This window comes from Cheilinus undulatus, linkage group 21 (genome assembly GCF_018320785.1).
Source record: "Cheilinus undulatus linkage group 21, ASM1832078v1, whole genome shotgun sequence".
Classification (NCBI taxonomy): domain Eukaryota; kingdom Metazoa; phylum Chordata; class Actinopteri; order Labriformes; family Labridae; genus Cheilinus; species Cheilinus undulatus.
Window position 1 is genome coordinate 15,897,491 of NC_054885.1, and position 21,836 is coordinate 15,919,326.

The 21,836-nt window shown below is 41.1% G+C and overlaps 1 protein-coding gene across 1 annotated transcript in view; it reads left to right on the forward strand.

The window, feature by feature from the left end:
• Window positions 1–16,713, forward strand: part of lrrc4ba (leucine rich repeat containing 4Ba) — a 64,579-nt gene extending 47,866 nt beyond the window's left edge. Inside the window, exon 3 of the mRNA XM_041777936.1 lies at window positions 12,613–16,713. Within this exon, the coding sequence (XP_041633870.1) occupies window positions 12,613–14,562 (1,950 nt within the window). The 3' untranslated portion in view covers window positions 14,563–16,713. The remainder of the gene's footprint in view (window positions 1–12,612) is intronic.
• Window positions 16,714–21,836: the final 5,123 nt, after the last annotated feature.

A 21,836-nucleotide genomic window follows, 5' to 3' on the forward strand; every position in this document is an offset into this window, starting at 1 on the left:
TCTTTGAAAAGCCTTTCAAGCTCAGGGTTTGGATGGTACCATCATTGGACAGCCATTTTAAGGTTTCAGGTATTTTGCATGCTCCAAGTGAGCTTTTATGTGTTTTGCACTGAGACGAGACTTCTGCCTAGCAACTCTGCCATAAACCCAGATTAGTGAAGGGCAGCTGTGATGGTTGTCCTTCTGGAACTGTCCATCTCCTCACTAGGGCTGAACAATTTGCAAGAATAATCCAATTGCATTTTTTTTTCCAGTGTTGCAATTGCGATTCAATATGCAATTATTATTAGGCTGCTCATTTTATGTTTTTTTATATATATAATAAAGAGTCGTTTCATGAAACAGGTTCGTTCGTGAACAGCACATCATTACTCGCTCACTACACAGATTCATTCAGTCAATTTCAATGTTTCAATTTAATGCATGTTTGTGTCAAAATGAGGAATTTTTATGTTTACAGCTAGCCTCTTAGTTTAGAAAAAGACTCCACAACACTCCCTTCATCCGTCTAGACGACGTTAGACACAAGGAGTTCTGCAGGACATAGTAATTTATGATACTGATCACCTCCCCATCAGGTAAACCTGTTAAATTGTGGAAGTAAATCCCTTTCATCCAAAGTGTAGGGATTGTACTCATGTATGTAGAAATTTCCTGTTCAGTCCAATCGGCTGTCCCCATACTTCCTGCCCCCCATCAGGAATTGGCGATCATGTGATTGCAAACAAACTATCATATAGGTCCACAGGAGCTGGCAAATGAAAAGCTGTTTGGGAGCCAAGAGGCTTTTCTTAGTGAGCTGAGCCAAATGATTCTGATCTCGGAAAGGCAACAGTTTTCCCATTGCAGTGGGAGTGGGACTTTAGCTTCTCCAGACTTTAGACAAAATAATCCCTGTCTGCTGTCATTCCTCTGTGAACTTTTCTAATTTTTTTTGGCTGAATGTGTCACTACTTTAAGGACACAAAAATGCATCTGATTTTTTTTCATAGCAATTTGAATGCCATTAAACTGGTAATTTGACAGCCTTTCTCTATGCAGAAATCACTTGCTGTCACCCATCTGGAGTTGTTCGCTGTATGATGTCAACACTGATAGCCTTCATCAGGCTATGTCACACCTCTCAATTCATTGGATTCCCTCATAAACTTAGGCAGTTTCCACATGAAATGTGTTTCGTGTTGCACATCTGGCACTGCCAGCTCACCTGTGTTGTCTCCACCTGGCGTGTTAGCATTGAGCTTATGAAAGGAAAATTTAAGTTTGGTGCAATTTCCCATGTAAGCTTCTAGAGCTTTCCATTTTTAAACTTTTTTTGACAGACAAGATTTTTTAAAGGTTTTCCAGCACCACTTTTGCTTTTTTATCATCTTTACTTTCTTGGGGCAGACAAATGAATAGTTTCAAGGCGCCGATGTTAAGCCAGTCAGACAAGCATGGGAGGACCTCCCTGACCAAGGGTACTAGTTGGTCTGGGAGCATCACTGTAGGGGGATGTAGGAAAGAGAGAAGGGAGTTGTGAGGGGAAACACCACTCCAACAATGATTGCCTGCACTCCTCTCTCATGAGTGCTGCCTGTACTATCTATTTACTGTCAATGTACACTGGCCCTTGTGGCCCTAAAAGCATCCTCCACCACTAGGAATTTGTTAATCGGTTTGGGGAATAAACTCAATGTCAACATTGCCTTATTATTATGTTCACCTCTAATTTAGTGGGAGCAGTGAGTCTGCATCTATGCAGGAAAAGGAATAACTGCAGATGATCGTGCACCCTCAGCCTGGCTTGTGACTTGCTTTTAATCGTCGCCAATGGCAAAAACTAGGGGTGTAACGGTTCACAGAGGTCATGGTTTGGTTCATACCTCAGTTTTTGTGTCATAGTTCAGTACAGGTTTGGCTCATCAATAAAAAAGGAACATGAAGTCCCAGATTTATAATTCTAAGGGGAGAGCTTTCTGGGGCCCTGCCAGGGGGGCCATGGAGTTGAGAAAAGTCAAATTCCATTGTAAAGTTAATTACTGTTATTCATATTTCATTTTAACCTTAATGATAACCACTTCTATCAAAGCAATAAAATGAATTTTATGTTTTTATGGTGAAGTACAATAGCCTTTTAGAAATGTAAATCCATTTTCTTAAAAAGAAAAACTTTTTGGGTAATTTGAACAACGTGGATGGGCATAGTGAACAGGGCAAGTCATAATGTGCACACATGTCGAGATACCAGACAATAAAGAAGGAATTTAAATAAATTTAAGAGAAAAATAATTACGTAATTATAAGATAAGGATGAAAATTGGCTAAATGGCTTAAAAGGGGCAAAAAATGAGCAGATAACTGGTGAAAAGTGGTTGAAGAGTAGCAAAAATAGAATAAAAGAGGCAAAATATTAAAGCGGCAGACATCATGAAGGGCAAAAATTGGAAGACAACTGTGAAAAGGGGTCCAAAAGTAGCAAAAATTGGTCAACAGTGGCATAAATGGGTGGCTTCAGGAGTGAAGAGAGTTAAAAGTAGCAGAAATTGGTTGAAAGAGGCAAAAGTGGGTTTGGTGTGGAAATAAATGTGGCAAAAATGGGTGGAAACAGTGAAGAAAATGGGTTAAAAGATGGCACTTACACATAATTCTTAATTCTGAATCCAATAATAGCTTGACAAACTTTTCATCTCCAAAATGAAGTAACTGTTAGCCAGGATACTAGCACCAAAGCTATAGATCCTACACTGAAAAAAATGTTTTGTTGATCCTACTTAATTTTATTAAGTTTAGCAGTTGCACACAATATGTTTATCTAGATCTAGATGTAATTTTTTTGTTGACTGAACATAATGTTTTTAAGTAATTGCAGATAATTAATACAGGTAAGTTTAACTTAATAATTTTGTGTAGCACATGCTAAAATTTTTTAAGAAAAGTCAACTAAACCTAGGTTAGACAGACTTGAATGAGAGGAGTTGAATTAACTCAATTTTATCAATTTTAGCAGTTGCACAAAAGAAATTTTCCTAGATTCCACATATGTTTTTTAAGTTGACTCAAGGCTGGAGTCTATCCCAGCTGTCATTGGGCGAGAGCCGGGGTACACCCTGGACTGCTCAGCAGTCAACAGCAGGGCTGACACATAGAGACAGACAACCATTCTGGTGGTGGGAGGAAGTTGGAGTACGTGGCGAGAACCCATGCGTGCACGGGGAAAACATGCAAACTTCGCACAGAAAGGCCCTGACCGGGAAGTGAACCAGGAACCTTCTTGCTGTGAGGCAGCAGCGCTAACCCCTGCACCGCCGTGCAGCCCCTCGTCAGAACCGGTTCAGGAAAATCCAAACTTTAAATAGTCATTGTCATACTTCCTTTTCTTCTGCTCACCCTCCTCTTTGTTTAGTGACTAAAAATGTGTCAATTCTTCCATGCATTGCAGAAATAAGCTTAGCAGATCAATTCTTTCTGGTTTATGCCCTCCAGCGCCCCTCAGGGAAGGCCCACCTCACGCCCTGAAAACCGACTAGACTAGTGAAATATAAAGACTTGTACGACAGCATGCCACCAGTGGTTAGCAAGGTCACAGAGGCTTATAACCACCTGGTGGTATTAGTAATTTGTTTTTTTTTTTCATATCTAACTGACCATTTCTTTTATTATACATAATTTTGGTTTTGATTACAAGAATGATAATAAAAGATTGATAAATAAGTAACAGGGACTTTGGAAATAAACCTAAAAGAAGCAACTTGGCTCTACAGCTGAATTGGAATAAAAAATTTTTTGTTGAGCCCTCTGACAACACCTGAAACAAAGACACAGATTAGCAGGAGGAAAGGGAGTGAGAGCAGGTGGAGCTTTATAAACCTGACCACAAATCATGTAATCATTATCTTTACATCATCACCCATTTGTAGCTATGTCCAAAGTTACATTTAGTCTACTTGAGCCCCCTCGCTGTAACTTCTAATTAAACGAAAGCTCACTGTGCTGAGCTGGCCATGACTCACACACTGCAGTGCACACCTACAGCTGTAAAGTAAACAATCAGCAGCACGTCTGTACCATTAACAGACTTTATATGGGGCCATGGCATTAATGAGCACCGGGATGAAGGGCTGCTGACAGTGGGGATAAACTCCTTTAAGATCTTGCCTTTAGTAATTGAGCTGGGGGAGAGGGGTTGTGGACCGATCCTGCAACAGGACAAACTATCGTGTTTCACTTCATGGAGGAAAGCTGGGAGAGAACAAGAGGGGTTCATACTGGGAGCAAGGCAAGCCCAAATTAGCAACTACACTTTAGAAACAAGGCCAAAAAATGCAACTACTAAATATTTGTGAGCAAAAACAAGGTGAAAGGTGCTTTAAATAATGCAACACAGCAGTCCATTTTGTAGCAGCACCCAGACAAAAAACAAAATAAATTACAGGTCGACAATGTTTGCTAAGGCTGGGCTCTCACAATGCATCTTCATGACCCATTATAACACCATCATTTGGACCTCTTCTGTCTGAATATTCCCCCAGCAACACTACAAAGCTGAGCAGTAAGTGCCATACACCAGTATACTTATGTGTACTCACTCGCTCTTTACTAACTCCCATGTGATCAGAGGTGGAGATATCCAAACTCAAGTAGAGGTATGGAGAAGTAAGAGTCAAAGAAGCATTGCAAGCAGTTATCATTTTACCATGTTATACATTTTAGTGTAAAAGTCAGATTCTAAATTCAGTACAGCATAAAGTATTTACATTTTAATGTCCTTTCAACTTCCACTTCATTACATTACAGAAATTAATAATGTGTTTTTACCTCATCAGCTAACTACAGCAGTAAAAACAGGCACATAATACAGCTGGGATATCAACCTTGAAAAACAATCCATCATAATACACCGTACCGTACCATTACATGCCATGCTATGCCATACCAAACTATGCAATACCATGCCATGCTGTAACATACTATACCGTAAAATACCAAATAATAGCCGGGGCGTTTATTTGTCTCAGTCCCTGAGCAGACCAGGCGTTTATCTGGGACCAGACGGCTATTGGGAACAGGCATTTAATTCCTTTCTCACAAAAATCTTGCTTAGCAAAAATTGGAAAAATATGGTAAATTTAATCAAAGAATGTATTTACACCAGTATGAATATCACCTGTACATTTTTAAGACAAGATTACAGTACCATAGTTATACTTTTGTTTTCTTCTGTCAACTCAACACTGTCTAAACACTTTAAGTACTGGTAAGGAACTAAACAAAGACAAAATTGACGACAGACGGTTTAAAGTTTATGTCGTACTTTTTACTTTTTTCGCTGCACCGGGGTATGGCACTGCTATCTCACTTGAGAAAACCAGCAAGGGACGGGGGTGCCCCAGCCAATAAAGAGGCTAGTACTCACAGCCAGTTAGGCTCAGGTCAGAGGGAGCATTCCTATTGGCCACTGTAGCTTCCGTATCTCTGCTCAGTGAGACGTTGATTCAATGGCGGAATTATGGCGGTGTTCGGTCCTGTGTAGAATTTGTCCATGATGAAATGGAGTGTTTTCTTGCCTGTGATTCAGCCATTGATTTCAGTGGAAAAGCAGAGCAAAATCACTCCACGAGCGCTTTGCCACCATCAGTATTCAATTCAGCGGACGTTCTCATCCGGGAGGAGGTACGTAAAGAGAGGGGCGGAGCTACGGAGCTCAAACAGGGAGAAGAACAGGAAGGGAGGGGGAGTCGGGAGTTGATTCTATATGGTTCTCATCTCACCTTAGTCACATATCAGAGCTTTAAATAAATTACACCCGGCATTTATTTCGAACAGGCGTTTATTTGTCAAAATGTACTGCCACACCTGTGGTTAATTGGGACCTGGTCATACCATACCATACCATACCATACCATTCTTGACATAACATATGACACCATACCAGGCCATAATGTAGCATAATATGATGTAACATTCAAACAAAACAGAATATGTATAATACTATTTGATATACTGTTCATGATATGATCAAGTCAGCAGGATATAATACAGTACCACATGAAACAGATGACACAATACATATGATGTAACACAATAGCATGCGGTAGTGTAAGCTAAGATGTTGTGACATAATACAAAACCATCTAATAGGATGCAATGAAATATAATACAGTATGATATGATCAAATACAATACGAATGGGATGCAGTAGTATAGGATAGGATCAGATGGGACACCTCATAATGGGATACAATGCATATGAAAAAGTTATCTCTGTACCATTATCCCACTTCTACTAACTTTTGCAGTTGGCACAGTGCAGTCAGACAGCTAACAATCTCCAAACAGACTGTCAAACAAAGAAGTATGATTCGTCCCTCCACAGAACACAATTCCACTGCTTTACAGTCCAGTGTCGGTAAACTTTACACCACTCCATCCAACACTTGGCGTTGGACTTGGTGATGTGAGGCTTGCATGCAGTTGTTCAGTTACCACTGAACAGTAGTAGCTTCATAAGGTGACAGTAACAGTAAGGTACACCATGTGCCTTAGCAGTCGTAGACCCCACTCTGTGATTTTACCTGATCTTCCACTTCATGGCTGAGTTGCTGTTGTTTTTAACCACTTCCACTTTCTAATGATATCAATGACAGTTGACTGCGGCATATCCAGCAGAGATGAAATTTCATGTGCTGTCTTATTGTAAAGGTTGCATCGATTACAGCACCACACTTGAATATTATACTGTATTATACAAGGATAAGATAGAATAAGATAGAATAGGATGCGATATGATAAAATAAGGATGGGTCATGATATGAGAGGACAGATAGTACACAATAGGACAAGAGTGGATAGGATGTGATTTGGTAGAATGGGATGAAATAGTATAGAAAAGGACATTAAGGCAGTACAGTGTAATATGATATGATAAATTAAACCTACAGTATGACCAACAAAATTTCTTTATCTAAAAACATAAAATCTAATGGTCTCTGTGCTCAAAGTGACATCACATAGGGTGTTTTAATAATAATGCCAGCCCATAACTTGGTATTTCGACCAACGTTGTTGCAGGCACTGCTGTACTTGTGTCGACACACCCAACAGAAGGGGTGTGATATGTCACCTTTAAGAAGGCTCTGAATCCAGGACTTAAGATCCTGCCAGTCACTGCTTAGCCACTGCCAACACCAGCTTACAAGTACACTGACACTCACAGAAAATGACATTTTGAACATGTCAGTTTCTTTGCAGTAAGAGCTGCATCTTGTTGATCCAAAATGTTTAGAATTTTATGTTTTTACGTGAAAAAGCAACTTAAGTCAAAATAAAAGCACATTTTAACATATATGAAATGATGCACCCAGTTTGCATAATCAGTGGGAACAATTGCTTTTGCAGCCTGTTAGGGCTGTGAGGATTAACTTGTTGTTGCAGGATTTCTCCTGTAAACTTTGGTCCTGTAAAAGACAGTAACGTAAGCAGCAATAATGGTAGAAAAAAATAGGCACTTAAGCCCCTCCTGCACTAAGGGAATATTTTATGAATTGAAAGCAAGGCATATTTCCATGACACCATGCTGCCTTTTGTATGCATTACCAATTTATCTAGAGTCCCCAGACAGCATTTTGTGGCTTTACAGCTGCAAGGGAAGATCATTTAACCACAGACCATCGATACAAAGCACATGAATCTCCACATTTCTAAACAGAGTGGGTTGATTTTACTCTTTGCAGCAGCATTTGAGGTAATTGGATCCTTCCTCGTGTTGCTGACAGTGCTTTGTTCTTTTGTGATTTTAAATTCATTTCCACTACATCTTATCTCCTCTAATGGAAACAAACATCCCTTAACATTGTTAAAATTGTCCAGTGCATCTGTCAAACTCTTCTGAATGTCCTCCTGTCCTTGGGGAAAACATCTTATTAAACACTATGTGACAAACATGGAGCATAAATGGGACATCTTGCGTCATGAGTCAAATTGGGAGACTTAAAGAGCTGCAGCTCGCATAAATAAATTTAAAGAAATAATAATAATATTCATCCCATTTCCTTTTAAACCTATAAATTGTGATTCGGTTTGTTGTATCCTGCAGCCTCACTTGAAATGATTAAAAATCTAAAAATGTTTTAACACCTGAAGGCATCCTAGATTCTGTGGCTTATTTTTTCCTTCACTGAGTACCCTGAGAGTAAAGCCTTGACAGCTCCCACCCCCTCTTAACAACCCCCCCCCACCCCTCCCGCTCCTGCTCTACATACAGAAGAGGCGATGGCCTGACTCCAGGAGTCTCTGCGAGTCTTGCAGGGGGCTTTGGCCACACATTTCTCAAACAATCTGAGACTTGAGGGGCTTTTAGTCACGCTCACTTGCTGCGCGTTTTTGACTTCTGCCCAAATGATGCCCACTTGGATGCTTGTGGGTGCTGTCCAGGTCCATGTACTGTGACACTCATGTTTTTCAGACCCACAGAAATAAAACCTTCAAATTAAGGGTATTTGATTCCAAAATTCATGAGGGAAAAATGTGTCATGGAAGTTTTATGTTTTGGTTTAACAGTCCACTGATTTTCAGTTAATTATCAATGAAATATAAAGTTTCTGGACAAAGTCTCCTGAGACCCATCAAAGTTTCAATAGCCCCTCAAAGCAGCGGTTCTCAACTGGTCTAGTCTCAGGACCCAGCTCTACATATCCAGAGAATAATCATGACCCAGATTTCTGAAGAATTTCCACCAACTCACATTAATTTAATGAAAAATGTTGCAGTTTGGACCTCGGATGGAACAAAACGTTTGACTCAAGGAAAAATAGGCAAGACAAAACAAACATCTTTTAAGAGAATATTATTTACTAAAATGACAGGTGAACTTTGGTTGTTTTATAAAGATCTAGAAAAGTTAACATGTTACAGTTGGATAAACAGCTTTGTTGTTCAACGACTACAAGCTGAATATGCTGGAATCTCAAGAAAACAAACAAAATGTACTTATTGCAGTCAAATGAAATCTATAGATATATTTCTGTACATCATAGACTTGGCACATGTACAGCCTACTGAAAACAATGCAGAAACCCTCTAATGGGTTCAGACCTACCAGCTGAAATGCTTTAGAGTCTGGTGAGGGTACTTTAACATGGTCAGATGAGATGTGATACCCTATGTTACCTTACAATACGATACGATACCTAATGACGAACAATTCTAAGGAATATGACAGTACGATACGGTGATATGATGCAATAAGATGCAATGCAATATAATGCGATGTGATAGGATACGATAGGACACAATATGATGCAACACCATATGATACGTTATGATACACTAAGAGACAGTATGATGCAACACAATAGGATACAATAGGGAACAATACAATACAATAAGATCAGACACGATGTGATTTTGATAAAAACACGTTTTAGGAATAGTAGAAGTTAATGATTCATGTAAATTGATCGATGATGCTTCTTAAAAGTAGCATAAATCTTTGTTTAATGCTTTGATTTGCTAAAGGCAGATTCTTGATGATAAGCAATAAACTACAGATTAAGTTGAAGGATATCTTACAGTTTATCCCCTTTGTTATCCCATAATGCCTGCCATTTAATTCAGCCTTTCTCATACAGTGGGATGGATTGAGTTTTCAGAGCACTTCTGAAATGACAGTTCATTCATAAAGCTTTATTTTCTCTGTGAAACTGAAACAAACAAAGGGAGTCTTCATCAAATGAGTCTGTAGTTAATAGGAGGTTATGCTTAGGGATTTAGGCATACAGCTTTTATCATACAAATAGTGTTATTTTTTCTTTATTTAAAAGAAGTGCATTCTGGGAACCCATGGGTTATTGTCTGACCATGATTTAGTCACTGGAGGCAGTGATCAATATTTCCTGGCTTCGACTGTGGCCAGCAGACTCACCATATATTATAAGTGATTAAGGATTTCACAGCCAAGAATTCCTTCTTTTATTTGCTGGTCAGTCTGACTTCAGATGCATGAATAGAGTTCAAGTGAAGAGTTGATGTCCAACTGGACTGGTTCTTGTCTACATATGCAGATGTTTATGGAAATTCATGTAAAGGTTATTCATGTGATGGGAAGTAGGTTGTAGGATTTCATAAAGCTAGCGTACTCTTCTTCATGATTACACACAGGGGTTGGGATTTTCACTTTGTTAATTGCCATGGTTTCTGTTTGTAGTAAATTTGTAGTTTTAGCCGTATTGACCAATCATGTATAGCAGGATTTGGTGTATACAGATAAAACGTTCCTTGTCAACAACAAATAAACAGGCAGAACTTTGCCCAGACTGTTGACAAGCCAGCTACCATTGACAGTATTCTACTGATTTATTTGTCTCCTTGAACAAATATCTGTATAAACATACAGATAACAGTTTATTATAAATCATACAATTGAAAGAGAAGTATTGCACCCTTTTTCCACCTTGTAACACCCCCTGCTGTCTTAAGTAAAACATCTGCACTGTGCTTTGGTAAAAATATATAATGGATCAAGCACCAGAGGAGGTTTTTGACCCTGTATAAACCAGCTCTTACCAACCTTTCCCAACTGTTTTGATGTTTGTCTTTTTAAATGCAAATGCGCTGACACAATTGTAGCTGTGTGCTTCCATTGCTCTGAGAGGAGCAAACTGTCACCTTGAGACACCGTCTCTGTCAGAACGGAAGCGGCATAATTTGACGCTACGACGTATTTACAGTTTTAGAATATTTTGATAAAATTCGGCTTTATTCATATACAAAGTCTGGAAGTTACATTCATTAAAATAACAGCATTGCAAACATAACAGACTTTGCAGCATTTCATAAATAAAGCAGAGGAGAAGGTCAGATGTCTAACCTGGGGGTTAATTATGTGTTGACCTGTTATAGAAGTAGAGACATGAACAGTGGCCTGCTTTAGCTTCATTAGCTTTGGCGAAAGCTAGCATGCTACACTAGCTATGTAGGCCAGTGTAGCCAAGATAGCTTTAGCAACATGTGCTTAAGCAAACAGCTAATGCTAACTTAGCTACATAAGCTACATAGCTTATGTAGCTAGCCTAAGCTTTGTTAGTATAGATATCTATAAGCTTTTTGGGCTTTAGCTTAAGCTACATTATCTACATAGTTCTGTTAATGTAACCTTACCTAACCTAACCTAACCCAAGGGTCAATCTGATTTTGTTCTAAAAGTTTTTGCATATGCTTTTCTGTCTGACATGTGGCATCTCAGTAAAAGGGGCATCTGAGAGCTTTTTTCTGCAACTAGACTACATTCAAAACGGAGGCATGTGTTTTTGAAATTACTTAGTGGGTTGTCACAATAGGCACAACAAACCATCAGATTTTATGTTTTCAGACTCAGGAACATGAACTAAAGACTGTGTCTACTGTGTCAGTAGAACTCCAGATACCCAAATATGTGAGCAAATCTGCTCAAAACTGTGATGATGGGATTTTACAACCTGAAAAGCATTGGAAATAATTGAATCAAACTACATCAAAAAAAAAAACATGCCATTTAAAAGTTGTATTCTTTTGCTCTTCAGGAATGACAAAAACTGACATTTTACTTGGTGTTGCCACTTTGACAAACTAAATTTAAAACTGAAGTGGGTGTGAGGCTAGCTGTTGTAACTTGCATACATTCCACTGTGGACTTGTCAGATGATTGATATTATTCCAAGAATAATATAGAAAAGGTTTGCATTGAAGATGTAACGCCATATGGAAAAAGAAATCTTGCCTGGAAGATTTAAAACTAACCACTGGCTTTGCCGGAAGTAAATCACAGCCATCCCAAGAGGCCTAAAAGAGTCTATAATATGCAAATATATGATGACTGCCCAGGGGTTCAGTGTTTTGTACTAGCTAGGTTAGCATAAAAAAGAAACATTTTCTTCTGCCTGAGTGTTCTACATATATTTGCATATATCTGTTGTGCTAAAGGGAAGTATAACTCTTAGTTTGTATATAACATAAGAACTATTGCAGAGGTCAGGGTGGCCTTTGAAGACTAAATGAGGTTGGGAGTCTTATGTTAACTGGCTTGTTGTCAGTAGTCAGTGGGAGTCTCTCTGAAAAGCCAACCTTCCCCTGCAGACAGCAGTGCCAGTCGGTGAAGTGGAAGGGTCAGCTGTTTCCATTATTAGCAGAGAAATGAATTATTTATATTTGTGTGGTTTGTTCATTTAATTATACATTCAGCCATATCCATGCCTTCCTTTTAATCATTCATTGACATTGTTTTTTTCCTTTTAAATGTCTGTGAAATGTTTTGCACATCCAAACTATCTCTAAAACAAAAAAAAAAAAATGATGTAACACTAGTGCTACATGTCTGTTAGGGATTAATTGTCTTACTTTGTCATTAGGTTATGCCAGAATAATAAGATTTCAGCTATGATTTGTTGCCATTGCCATCAAACAGGAATGATAGAGCAATCTTGAATGTACATACTTGGTTCAACATAGAGAAGACTGATGCCTGGTTTCCTCTTTTTTTTTTTTTTTTACCTTATCTGAACCCTTCATTGTCCAATGTAATCCCATGAATGTCTTCTTGTGATTGGTGTCAGTTATTCTGCATGTTGTAACTTACTTCTGTCTTCTTTGTCTCTCCAGGTAATCAAGTCAGACACTTTCAAGCACTTGAGGCACCTTGAGATCCTCCAGCTCTCCAAGAATCAGATCCGTCAGATTGAAGTCGGAGCATTCAATGGCCTCCCCAACCTCAACACACTGGAGCTTTTTGACAACCGCCTCACACTGGTGCCATCACATGCCTTTGAGTACCTCAGCAAGCTGCGGGAGCTGTGGCTGCGAAACAACCCCATCGAGACTCTGCCGGGCTATGCCTTCCACCGAGTGCCCTCGCTACGACGCCTGGACCTGGGTGAGCTCAAGAAGTTGGATTTCATCTCTGACGCAGCCTTTGTTGGCCTCATCAATCTACGATACCTGAACCTTGGCATGTGTGGGCTGAAAGACATTCCCAAATTGACAGCCCTTGTGCGTTTGGAGGAGCTGGAGTTGTCGGGGAACAGGCTGGAGATCATCCGACCTGGTTCCTTCCAGGGTTTGGTGTCTCTCCGCAAACTGTGGCTTATGCACTCACAGGTGTCTGTCATTGAACGCAATGCCTTTGATGACCTGAAAAACCTGGAGGAACTCAACCTGTCCCATAACTCTCTACACTCGTTGCCCCATGACCTCTTCACGCCTTTGCACCAGCTGGAGAGGGTTCACCTCAATCACAACCCATGGGTCTGCAACTGTGACGTACTTTGGCTTAGTTGGTGGTTGAAAGAAACAGTGCCCAGCAACACCACCTGCTGTGCCCGCTGCCATGCACCGCCATTCTTAAAAGGTAAATACATTGGAGAGCTTGATCAGAGCCACTTCACTTGCTATGCGCCTGTCATTGTAGAGCCACCTACAGACCTCAATGTCACTGAGGGTATGGCTGCGGAGCTCAAGTGTCGTACAAGTACCTCCACAACATCAGTCAACTGGATCACCCCTAATGGAACTCTAATGACCCATGGATCTTACCGGGTTCGGATATCTGTTCTGCATGATGGCACACTCAACTTCACAAATGTCACTTTGAGAGACACAGGGCAGTACACGTGTATGGTGACCAACGCTGCTGGTAACACAACGGCAACAGCTGTCCTCAATGTCACCGCTGCTGATGCCAGTGTCAATTACACCTACTTCACGACAGTCACTGTGGAAACAGTGGAGACCCCAGGAGAAGAGGAGTCTGCACTGCAAGCCATCAACGAGACCTTCATTCGCGTTCCCCCTGGTCCCACTCCCTCAGGCCACCTGTGGCCGGATCATGTTTCAACCACAGTGTCCTCCCTGCCAGTGTCCTCATCTTCTCCTCGGGCCACCAGACCCACCTTCACTGTGCCCATCACGGAACCAGGCTTCTCTGGCCTGGATGACGTGATGAAGACCACCAAGATCATCATCGGCTGCTTCGTAGCTATTACCTTCATGGCAGCGGTGATGCTGGTGGTGTTCTACAAGCTAAGGAAGCAGCACCAGCTGCATAAGCACCACGGCCCTGCTCGAGCCATTGAGATCATAAACGTGGAGGATGAGCTGGGGGCTGGGGCAAGCGGTCGGGGAAGTGGCATCTCAGGAGGCTCTACCATGACCCAGAGTGGAAACAGTGGATTAGGAGGGGGCCAGACCCTCCGACTGCACCATCCGGAGATTGTCAACCTGCCGAACCTGGCACGATCGGAGCACCTCAACCACTACTACAAAACCCATCACTTCAACAACAACACAATGGGCCTGGGCATTGGCACAGGTTCTGGAGTAGGCCTCAACAACAACAACAACCCCTCGCCTTGCTCTCAGTCTCAGAATACGTGTTCCCAGATTCAAACCTCCACCAGTGGAGGAACGCCCACAGGTGGAACCTTGCCCTCCCCTATGCCCCTGCCCCAGTTGGGTCTCCACAGTTCTCTCAAAGGCCTTATGGGGAAAAGCCAGAATGAGCCTCTGCTTTTTAAGAGTGGCTCCAAGGAAAATGTGCAAGAGACTCAAATTTGAGTAGAAGTGAGAGCGGAATAAGAGGTAGAGATGCTTGATAGAGACAGTGAGACAGAAAAGAGCCTGTGAGACCGAGTAAACAAGACTGATTGTAGCCTACTGTCCTCCTGGGCAGGTTCCAGAAAAGATTATATTTCACATAGTCACTGCTTTACATTGTCAGAGTGTTGACAGAGAGAAGCAGATAGGTAGACAGAAGGAGACAGTGTACAACATCGCATCAGCACCAGTCCCAACAGTAGCATTTTCACATGCTTTTAAATTCAGTTAGAAACAAACATTTAAGATGTACAAGCCAAACATTAGAATCATTTAGCTGTCTGTTAACCCTGTGATAGTCTCTGCCAAAGTTGAAGCCAACTCTTTTTATTTGCTTCCACAATCACAGTGGAAATATATAAATAATGCACGAGTGATGAACCTCTTTAGGTTTGATGCAAATGAATGCATATATTTCCAGACACAGTTCATATATTTGGAGAGAGACATAACACTGGCCATCAAACATGTTGTCGTATTAGTGTTTGGCAGAGACTCCAGATAACAAACAATGGTTTGGGTGAGCGGTATGGTCCCAGGTTTCCTGGAAGCACTAACACAGAAGAGAGAAAGCAAAATTAGAGCAATGCGATGATTCTGTCCAGGACACACGTATCAGGCTGATTCTTTGCAGGGAGACAGAAAACAACATATTATTCAGAGATGTTTTACTCTCAGTTTCTCACTAAGTCCCTTTTACATCCTACTGGCTACTGTCTTCTTGGAAAGAGGAGAGAAAGAAGGTTTCATCATGGGGCAAGGAAAATCCCCATAAAGGACTTAGAGAGATATTAAAAAAAAAAAGACTGAAAGTACATATTATATATACCGTAAATATATTTTCATTCAAAGAAATAAATTATAAAGAATCTTTATCAAGCTTTGGACTTAAACTACAAAGTCTGAAGAATAGTTTAAAAAAAAAAGAGGCACAGCTGTTGTAGTGGCCCTCCCTTTCGACTTTTCCGAACTTGGAACAAGATGGCCGACTGTGCCGCGTACGAACACATGTGGCGTCTGTCGAGAGGGAGCCAAAACAAAAACCTGGCAATGTATTTGAGTGAATTTATTTTGGTCTTGACTTTTTTGTAGCCACACAGAACGTGTTTTCCCTCTCCTGTCGCATTCACACAAACAGGGTCATTGCAGAAGGGAAATCTTTACGAACCACGACTACAGCTCTTCATCATTTGTTATACAGCATAGCTAGAGTATTAATAATAATAATCATAATGGTAATAATGATAACAGGCTTTAGCTTTATTTGTCATAATGGCCATGTAATGATGAACAATGTGGTAGAATATTTTACTGTATTACTAAAATGTTGCACATGCTAGCTTGCTAGTCACATTCTAGATTTCGTAAAAATATTTCAAAATGAAGATATGACATGTTATCATTGTTATCATTAATATGACTATTATTATTACTACTTGTGCCTATAAATAGCTGAGAATACATATTTTTTCATTTGTATATGACACTGAAGTTGTTTAGTGACTGACCCTGTTGGACTGGAATAGCACTGGGACGAAGTCAGCGAACTCAACACGCATCAGCAGGAAATAACCCGGCCCTCAAGTATGGCTTCCTCACTGACTGGCCTGCTCTGATGTCTGGAGCAGGTGGGACCCCTCATGTTATCACACAGCTAAGACAGGACACGAACCTTTGATGAAGACTGCCTCTTTGCGGGGGATTATTTCACAACTGTATCTCAGTGTTATCGTGTATGAGTGGATTTCATGGCAGCAGGGAGCTAAGTGGACGGCAGGCACTGGCGAGCATTTTTAAAGGTAAGCGAAGCTCGTTCAGTGAAGCAGAAGGTGGCATACAGTGCAGTATACAATGGTGGGTGAATTTTTTCTAAAGATAAAGGACAATTAAATAAAAAAATATAGAAGCTTATAGATCTCTTTTAAAAAAAAAGACAAAATTATTATGATAAGTGTTTTTCATTTTGGGTTTTTATCAAGTTTGATTATTTTCTGTTTTTTTAAACAAGTGTTATCTTTATTGTAATATTGTTATTGTTATTATAATTAGCTAATTACACTGGTTATCATTCTGAGAGATGTTCTGTTAGCAGAGGTCACTTTGAAAATTAAAAAAACCTGGCACATACAATGGCAGTTGAAGTCTGTGAACTTTGGTGGCTGATTTTCTGTTTTCTTTTCGTTCTAATTTGAATTGTAGTATCACTGTTTGTTGCTCTGCTTGAGATGAGACGATGTGAAATGGTCAGCACTGGCTCCTTTTTTTTTCTGCACAGAGGGACAGGAAAGGCCCCGCTCTGGTTTACAAGCTCGCTCGCTCTCTTTGTGCTTTTCCTGAATGTCATCGCCATCTCAGTGCTCAGAGTGCGGTTGCGCAATATCAACACCTCGTTGCCATGGTGACGCTCTCAGACAAAAAAAAAAAAAAATGCTCCAAACCGCGTCAACGTCGGCACCCCTTCGCCACTTGTCAGTCTTGTTCCTTTTAGGCGGCCGCTGTTCCTTCAATGGTAGCAAATCAACCTGAGCATTGTACCCATGTCCTCGTATAAACGCCCCCCTCCTCTCCTCGCCATCCTCCTTCCTTCAGCCTTCAGCATCCTGCCATCAGGTTACCCTGGCAACTGTTGCCGCTGCGACAGGCCCTATCACAGCGTCTTGATTTTGAATGCTAAACAGACAAGAGCAGACGGTATAGAAAGTCATTCATGTGCACCCATTGTTCAGACTTTTCTTGTTCATGCTTTATTTGTGTACACCAGCATCTGTACTTCTGAATCACACCGTTTACATGCCCCTTTCCCCTATGTGTTTGATTTGCATAGGCTTCACGCCACTGCTAAACGTATTTATGCACCCTACACTTGTGATTAACACTCATTCCCTGCATCAGTCATTAACATATCCCTTTCCCATATTCTCCTCATGAGCTATTTACATATTCATCTGCCTCTGTGTGTGCAAATAGAGAAATTATCATGTGGGCATGCTCCTGGGTACCACTGTGTGTTTATATGTCAGGTTTGCATGGCTGAAAGCAAAGACTGTTACGAAAGCCCTAATTCATCAAAAAAGCCGCGTGCCCTGCCTGTAGTAGATCATCACTTTGGTGAAAAGCGTTGTGTTTTGCCCATATAGCCGGTGTGAAGTGGCATCAAACCAGAGGCAATGTTATTGAGGCTCGCTGTTAGAGAGAGCAGCGGTTTAGCCTGAGACACAAAGTCACACAGTGCTGCAGTGTGTGAGTCACAGAGCGCCCAACACACTCCCAACACTCTAATGGAAATGCTGTGTTTATTGTGCAGGAAGGGACCCTCTCGCTCACCCATTCAGGGAATAGGTGAAAAACACCACGATATGGGTGTGAGCGTGTGCAGCGGCGGATAATAAAAACGCCTCATGTTGTGTAAGGCAGAGGAATCAGGACATGTGAAGTGGTACACTGTTTATGGCAAAAGATGTTACACCATCGTTGATGCAATGCTGCTCTGTATGTGTGGATGTGTTGATGTTCAGGTGGGCTCTCGCTCACTAGGTTGTGTAAGAAGCGGAAGAGGGAGGAGGGGTTGGTCAGCCCTCCATTTTAAATCCCCCAGTTCAAACCAGATCTGTCTGTCTCTCTCTCTGCTTCAGGCTACTTTATGATCCTCTCACTGACACTTCAAGAAAACGCAGATTTTTTTTGGCTTAAGCAGCTCCTCCCTCTCCTCTTTTTCTTTCTCTGTCTCTCTACATATTAGGGGATCCCAAAAATGTCTTTTTAGTCAGGCCAAACTCTACCCGAAACAGAACATCCCCTTATCCCGATGTGTCCTCATCTCACTCTGTCACACCCAGCAGTAGAAGGAGAGTTTTGCCACTGCTAAGTGTCTTGGGATGTGTTCACTGTAGCAATGAATGAGAGGTAAAAAGCAACGTATTTGAAAGATGAAAAGAGTTTGAAGCTGCTTTGCTCTGTGCATGAATAGTTGCATCATAAAAATGTCATCATCCTTGCCCACTTGGTGAATTTTCCCATCTATCAGTGGTTCTCAGCTGGTCTCGCCTCAGGATCAACCACCAGGTCCTTAATGAGAAATCACAACTCTTATTCCCAAAACTTTTAGTTCAGACCAAAATATGATTGAACAAAGACATGAGACGCAACAAACATGTCAGGAGAATATGCACGCCTACTTGTTTTTAAAGGCCTGGCTGGGCCTCACACCACAGGGGGGCATGATAGGGCTCAGCCCCCTCAGATACATTTTGTGCTCCTTCAGTTTAAGGCAAAGATGCAAATATTGTTGACTGTAATGAAACCCATTCTCTTCAGTTTCCTTCATAAAATGTAATAAACTTGTGATCAAAGTCTCTTTCCCTCACAAACACCACTCAACCATGGTCAAATGTCATGTGTCCCGAAATTCAAGACAGTCTGGCTGCAGACCACAGCTCTCAGGCACCCCGTCTTGCAGACCACTACTGCCTAATGCTTGCAATTAGGCAGCCCATTACTGTGAGGCACTGCACCTGACAAGACGGAAATGAGTGTTAAACTGCTAAACAAAATAAACTCAGATTAAACTTGTGGTTAGGTCAGAATAAGGGTTAAGATAAAGGTTAGAATACAGAAAAGTTAAACGCCAAAACCTCATCACAAAATGTTTAAAAAAGCTGAGTAAACAATCTGTTTACAGGGAAAAATAGCCTGTCTTCCATGAAAACACTCATATGTAGCTTACATAGCTCCATTAGCTGTGCAAGCTAGGTAGATAACTGAGCTAGGTAGACAACGTAGCTTAAGCTCACAAATCTCATGGATATCTAGGCTATACTAACAAAGCTATGAAGCTAACAATAGCAATGTAAGCTATGTTGTATATGAAGGTTATGTCACTAGATTAGCTTTAGCTACATTTGTTTTTTCTACATTGCTACATTATCTACATAGCTTATGAAGCTATATTAGCTTTATCTATGTTTGTTATGTTTTAAGCTACATTGCTACATTATCTACATAGCATATGAAGCTACATTAGCTTTTTCTATGTTTGTTATGTTTTAAGCTATATTGCTACATTATCTACATAGCTTATGAAGCTACACTAGCTTTATCTATGTTTGTTGTGTTTTTAACTACATTGCTACATTATCTGCATAGCTTGTATAGCTACATTAGCTTTATCTATGTTTGTTATGTTTTAAGCTACTTTTCTACATTATCTACATAGCTTGTATAGATACATTAGCTTCGGCTAAAACTCATGTTGCTAATGCTAACTTAGCTATATTAGCTTAGTAATGTTAATGCCATAGGTGTGTTAGCTTTAGCTTAAGCTAATGAAGCCAAAGTGAGCCACTGATATTTATCTACAACTATGACAGGTCCATACATAATGTCCCCCTGGATTAGACCTCTGCCCTCTTTCTTGTTTTATTTATGAAATGTTTTTAGTCTGTAATGTTTGCAGTGCCGTTACTTCATAAATGTAACTGTCTGACTTTGTTTATGAACAAAGTTGAATTTAAAAAAAAAATCTTAAACTGGAAATACATTGTACTGGTAAATTATGAGAGGCCTACGACCTAACTACAGGCATTCTGAGATAAACTGTGATTAAAAACAAGAATTGTTTGACAGCTCTAAATAAAGGTTAATCGTTGCTTAAATTTAGAATGGACCATGTCTTTGCTAACCCCCGATGGCCCTTCAATGACCCTGGGACCCAGAAAGCTTTACCCCTCTTCCCCACATATGGACAGTCTTGAATAAAACATAAGACAATGTGTTGATGTTTGACAGCATGGAAAATAGAACAACTGATAACACCATTTCTCATATTTGTAACAATGTATAGGACAGAATTCTCCCACGGAGTGGGCTGTTTGTGTTGTAACAGAGAGCATCACTGTGTTGGTTGGTGTAAAAAGCTGTGGCCGAACTTGTGCCTGTCCCTGAGGGCGGTGTTGTACGGGTGTTAACCTCGGCTCTACAAGCCAAGTGTGTGTTACACACTGCTTAATTTCTTGTCTGCCCCCTTCCATTTAAAAATAGCAGTGAAACGACAGCCGAGCTCGATGCATTATTGATACACGTGGTGTCAATGATGCATGTGCTAAGGCTCCGGTGCTAATTTTCTCCCCAGTGCAGAGGCCAGGAGCATCAAACCGTCGTCATTTATTTGCATGGTTATTGCTGTTATTCCTCACAGCCGTCGAGACAGAGGAGGCAAGCGTTGCAGCTCCTCTTCTCACATGACGGGTTAAGTGTGGCAGTGTTTTGTGTGCCACTGTGTCACCGAGGACCACCCCACAGCATCAGTAGCATGAGCAGCATCAGCAGCTCTGTCTGGCCGCTGCTGTGTGATGTTTGGCAGTGAGAGCGCTGGATTCATCACCGTCACGCTGGTCCAAAGGCCGATCTGATGGCACCAGCACCCCAGCCACTCTGTTCAGTCACATTATGAAAAAATGACGAGGGGTTATTTTTTGGTCATTTGTTGCCACAGCCATGTTGCTTCTGCTTTTTTTTTGGACGTGATGAGTGTGGACGTTTTTCTGTGTCATCACTGTGAAATCCCTGCCCTGAAGCTGATCATCAAACTCTCTCACACATGTAGCATCACACAGATTTTCACACTGAGTGACGGGTGATTAACTGTTTGAGGAGGGGCCTCAATTTAAGAGGTTAACGCAAACCCTTTAACAGCTTCCTGCGCGTTAATATCCTGGAAAGGTGTCCTTAATTTGCGAACAGCTTGGGCATAAGCACATGTCTTACTTCCTCGTTGCCTTGGTTACCATGTTAGCGGTCACAAGATGTCCGTTTGGGTTTGGCTTCGCCGGCGTTGAGCTGTGTGGAGCTGGTCAAGGGTGGATGGAGGGTGGGGGCTCGTCAGCAGCGTGTGTGGGCCGTGACATGAGAGTGATGAGTGGTGGCTGAGCACAGATGACTATCTACTGTGTCACTCAGCTGTGGGTCTGCTGCCCTGTGTGCTGAGAAAAATCCACACACTGAGTGAAAATAGTAAAATGGGACACGCTCACAGCCCGTGTAATTGTAAAGTAGCCTTTAATGGGAATAGTAAAGTCGGAGCGCTGCTTAACGGCGAGCTTCTCATGAATGCTTTATAAAGCAGGATATCAGTATCGTCATGTGAAAACCTTGCAGCTGCATTTTCAAGCATCAGTAGAGTGATTACATTTCTCTATTTTCCTGTAAAAACTCTCTTCTGTGCTGGTGAAACCTGCTCA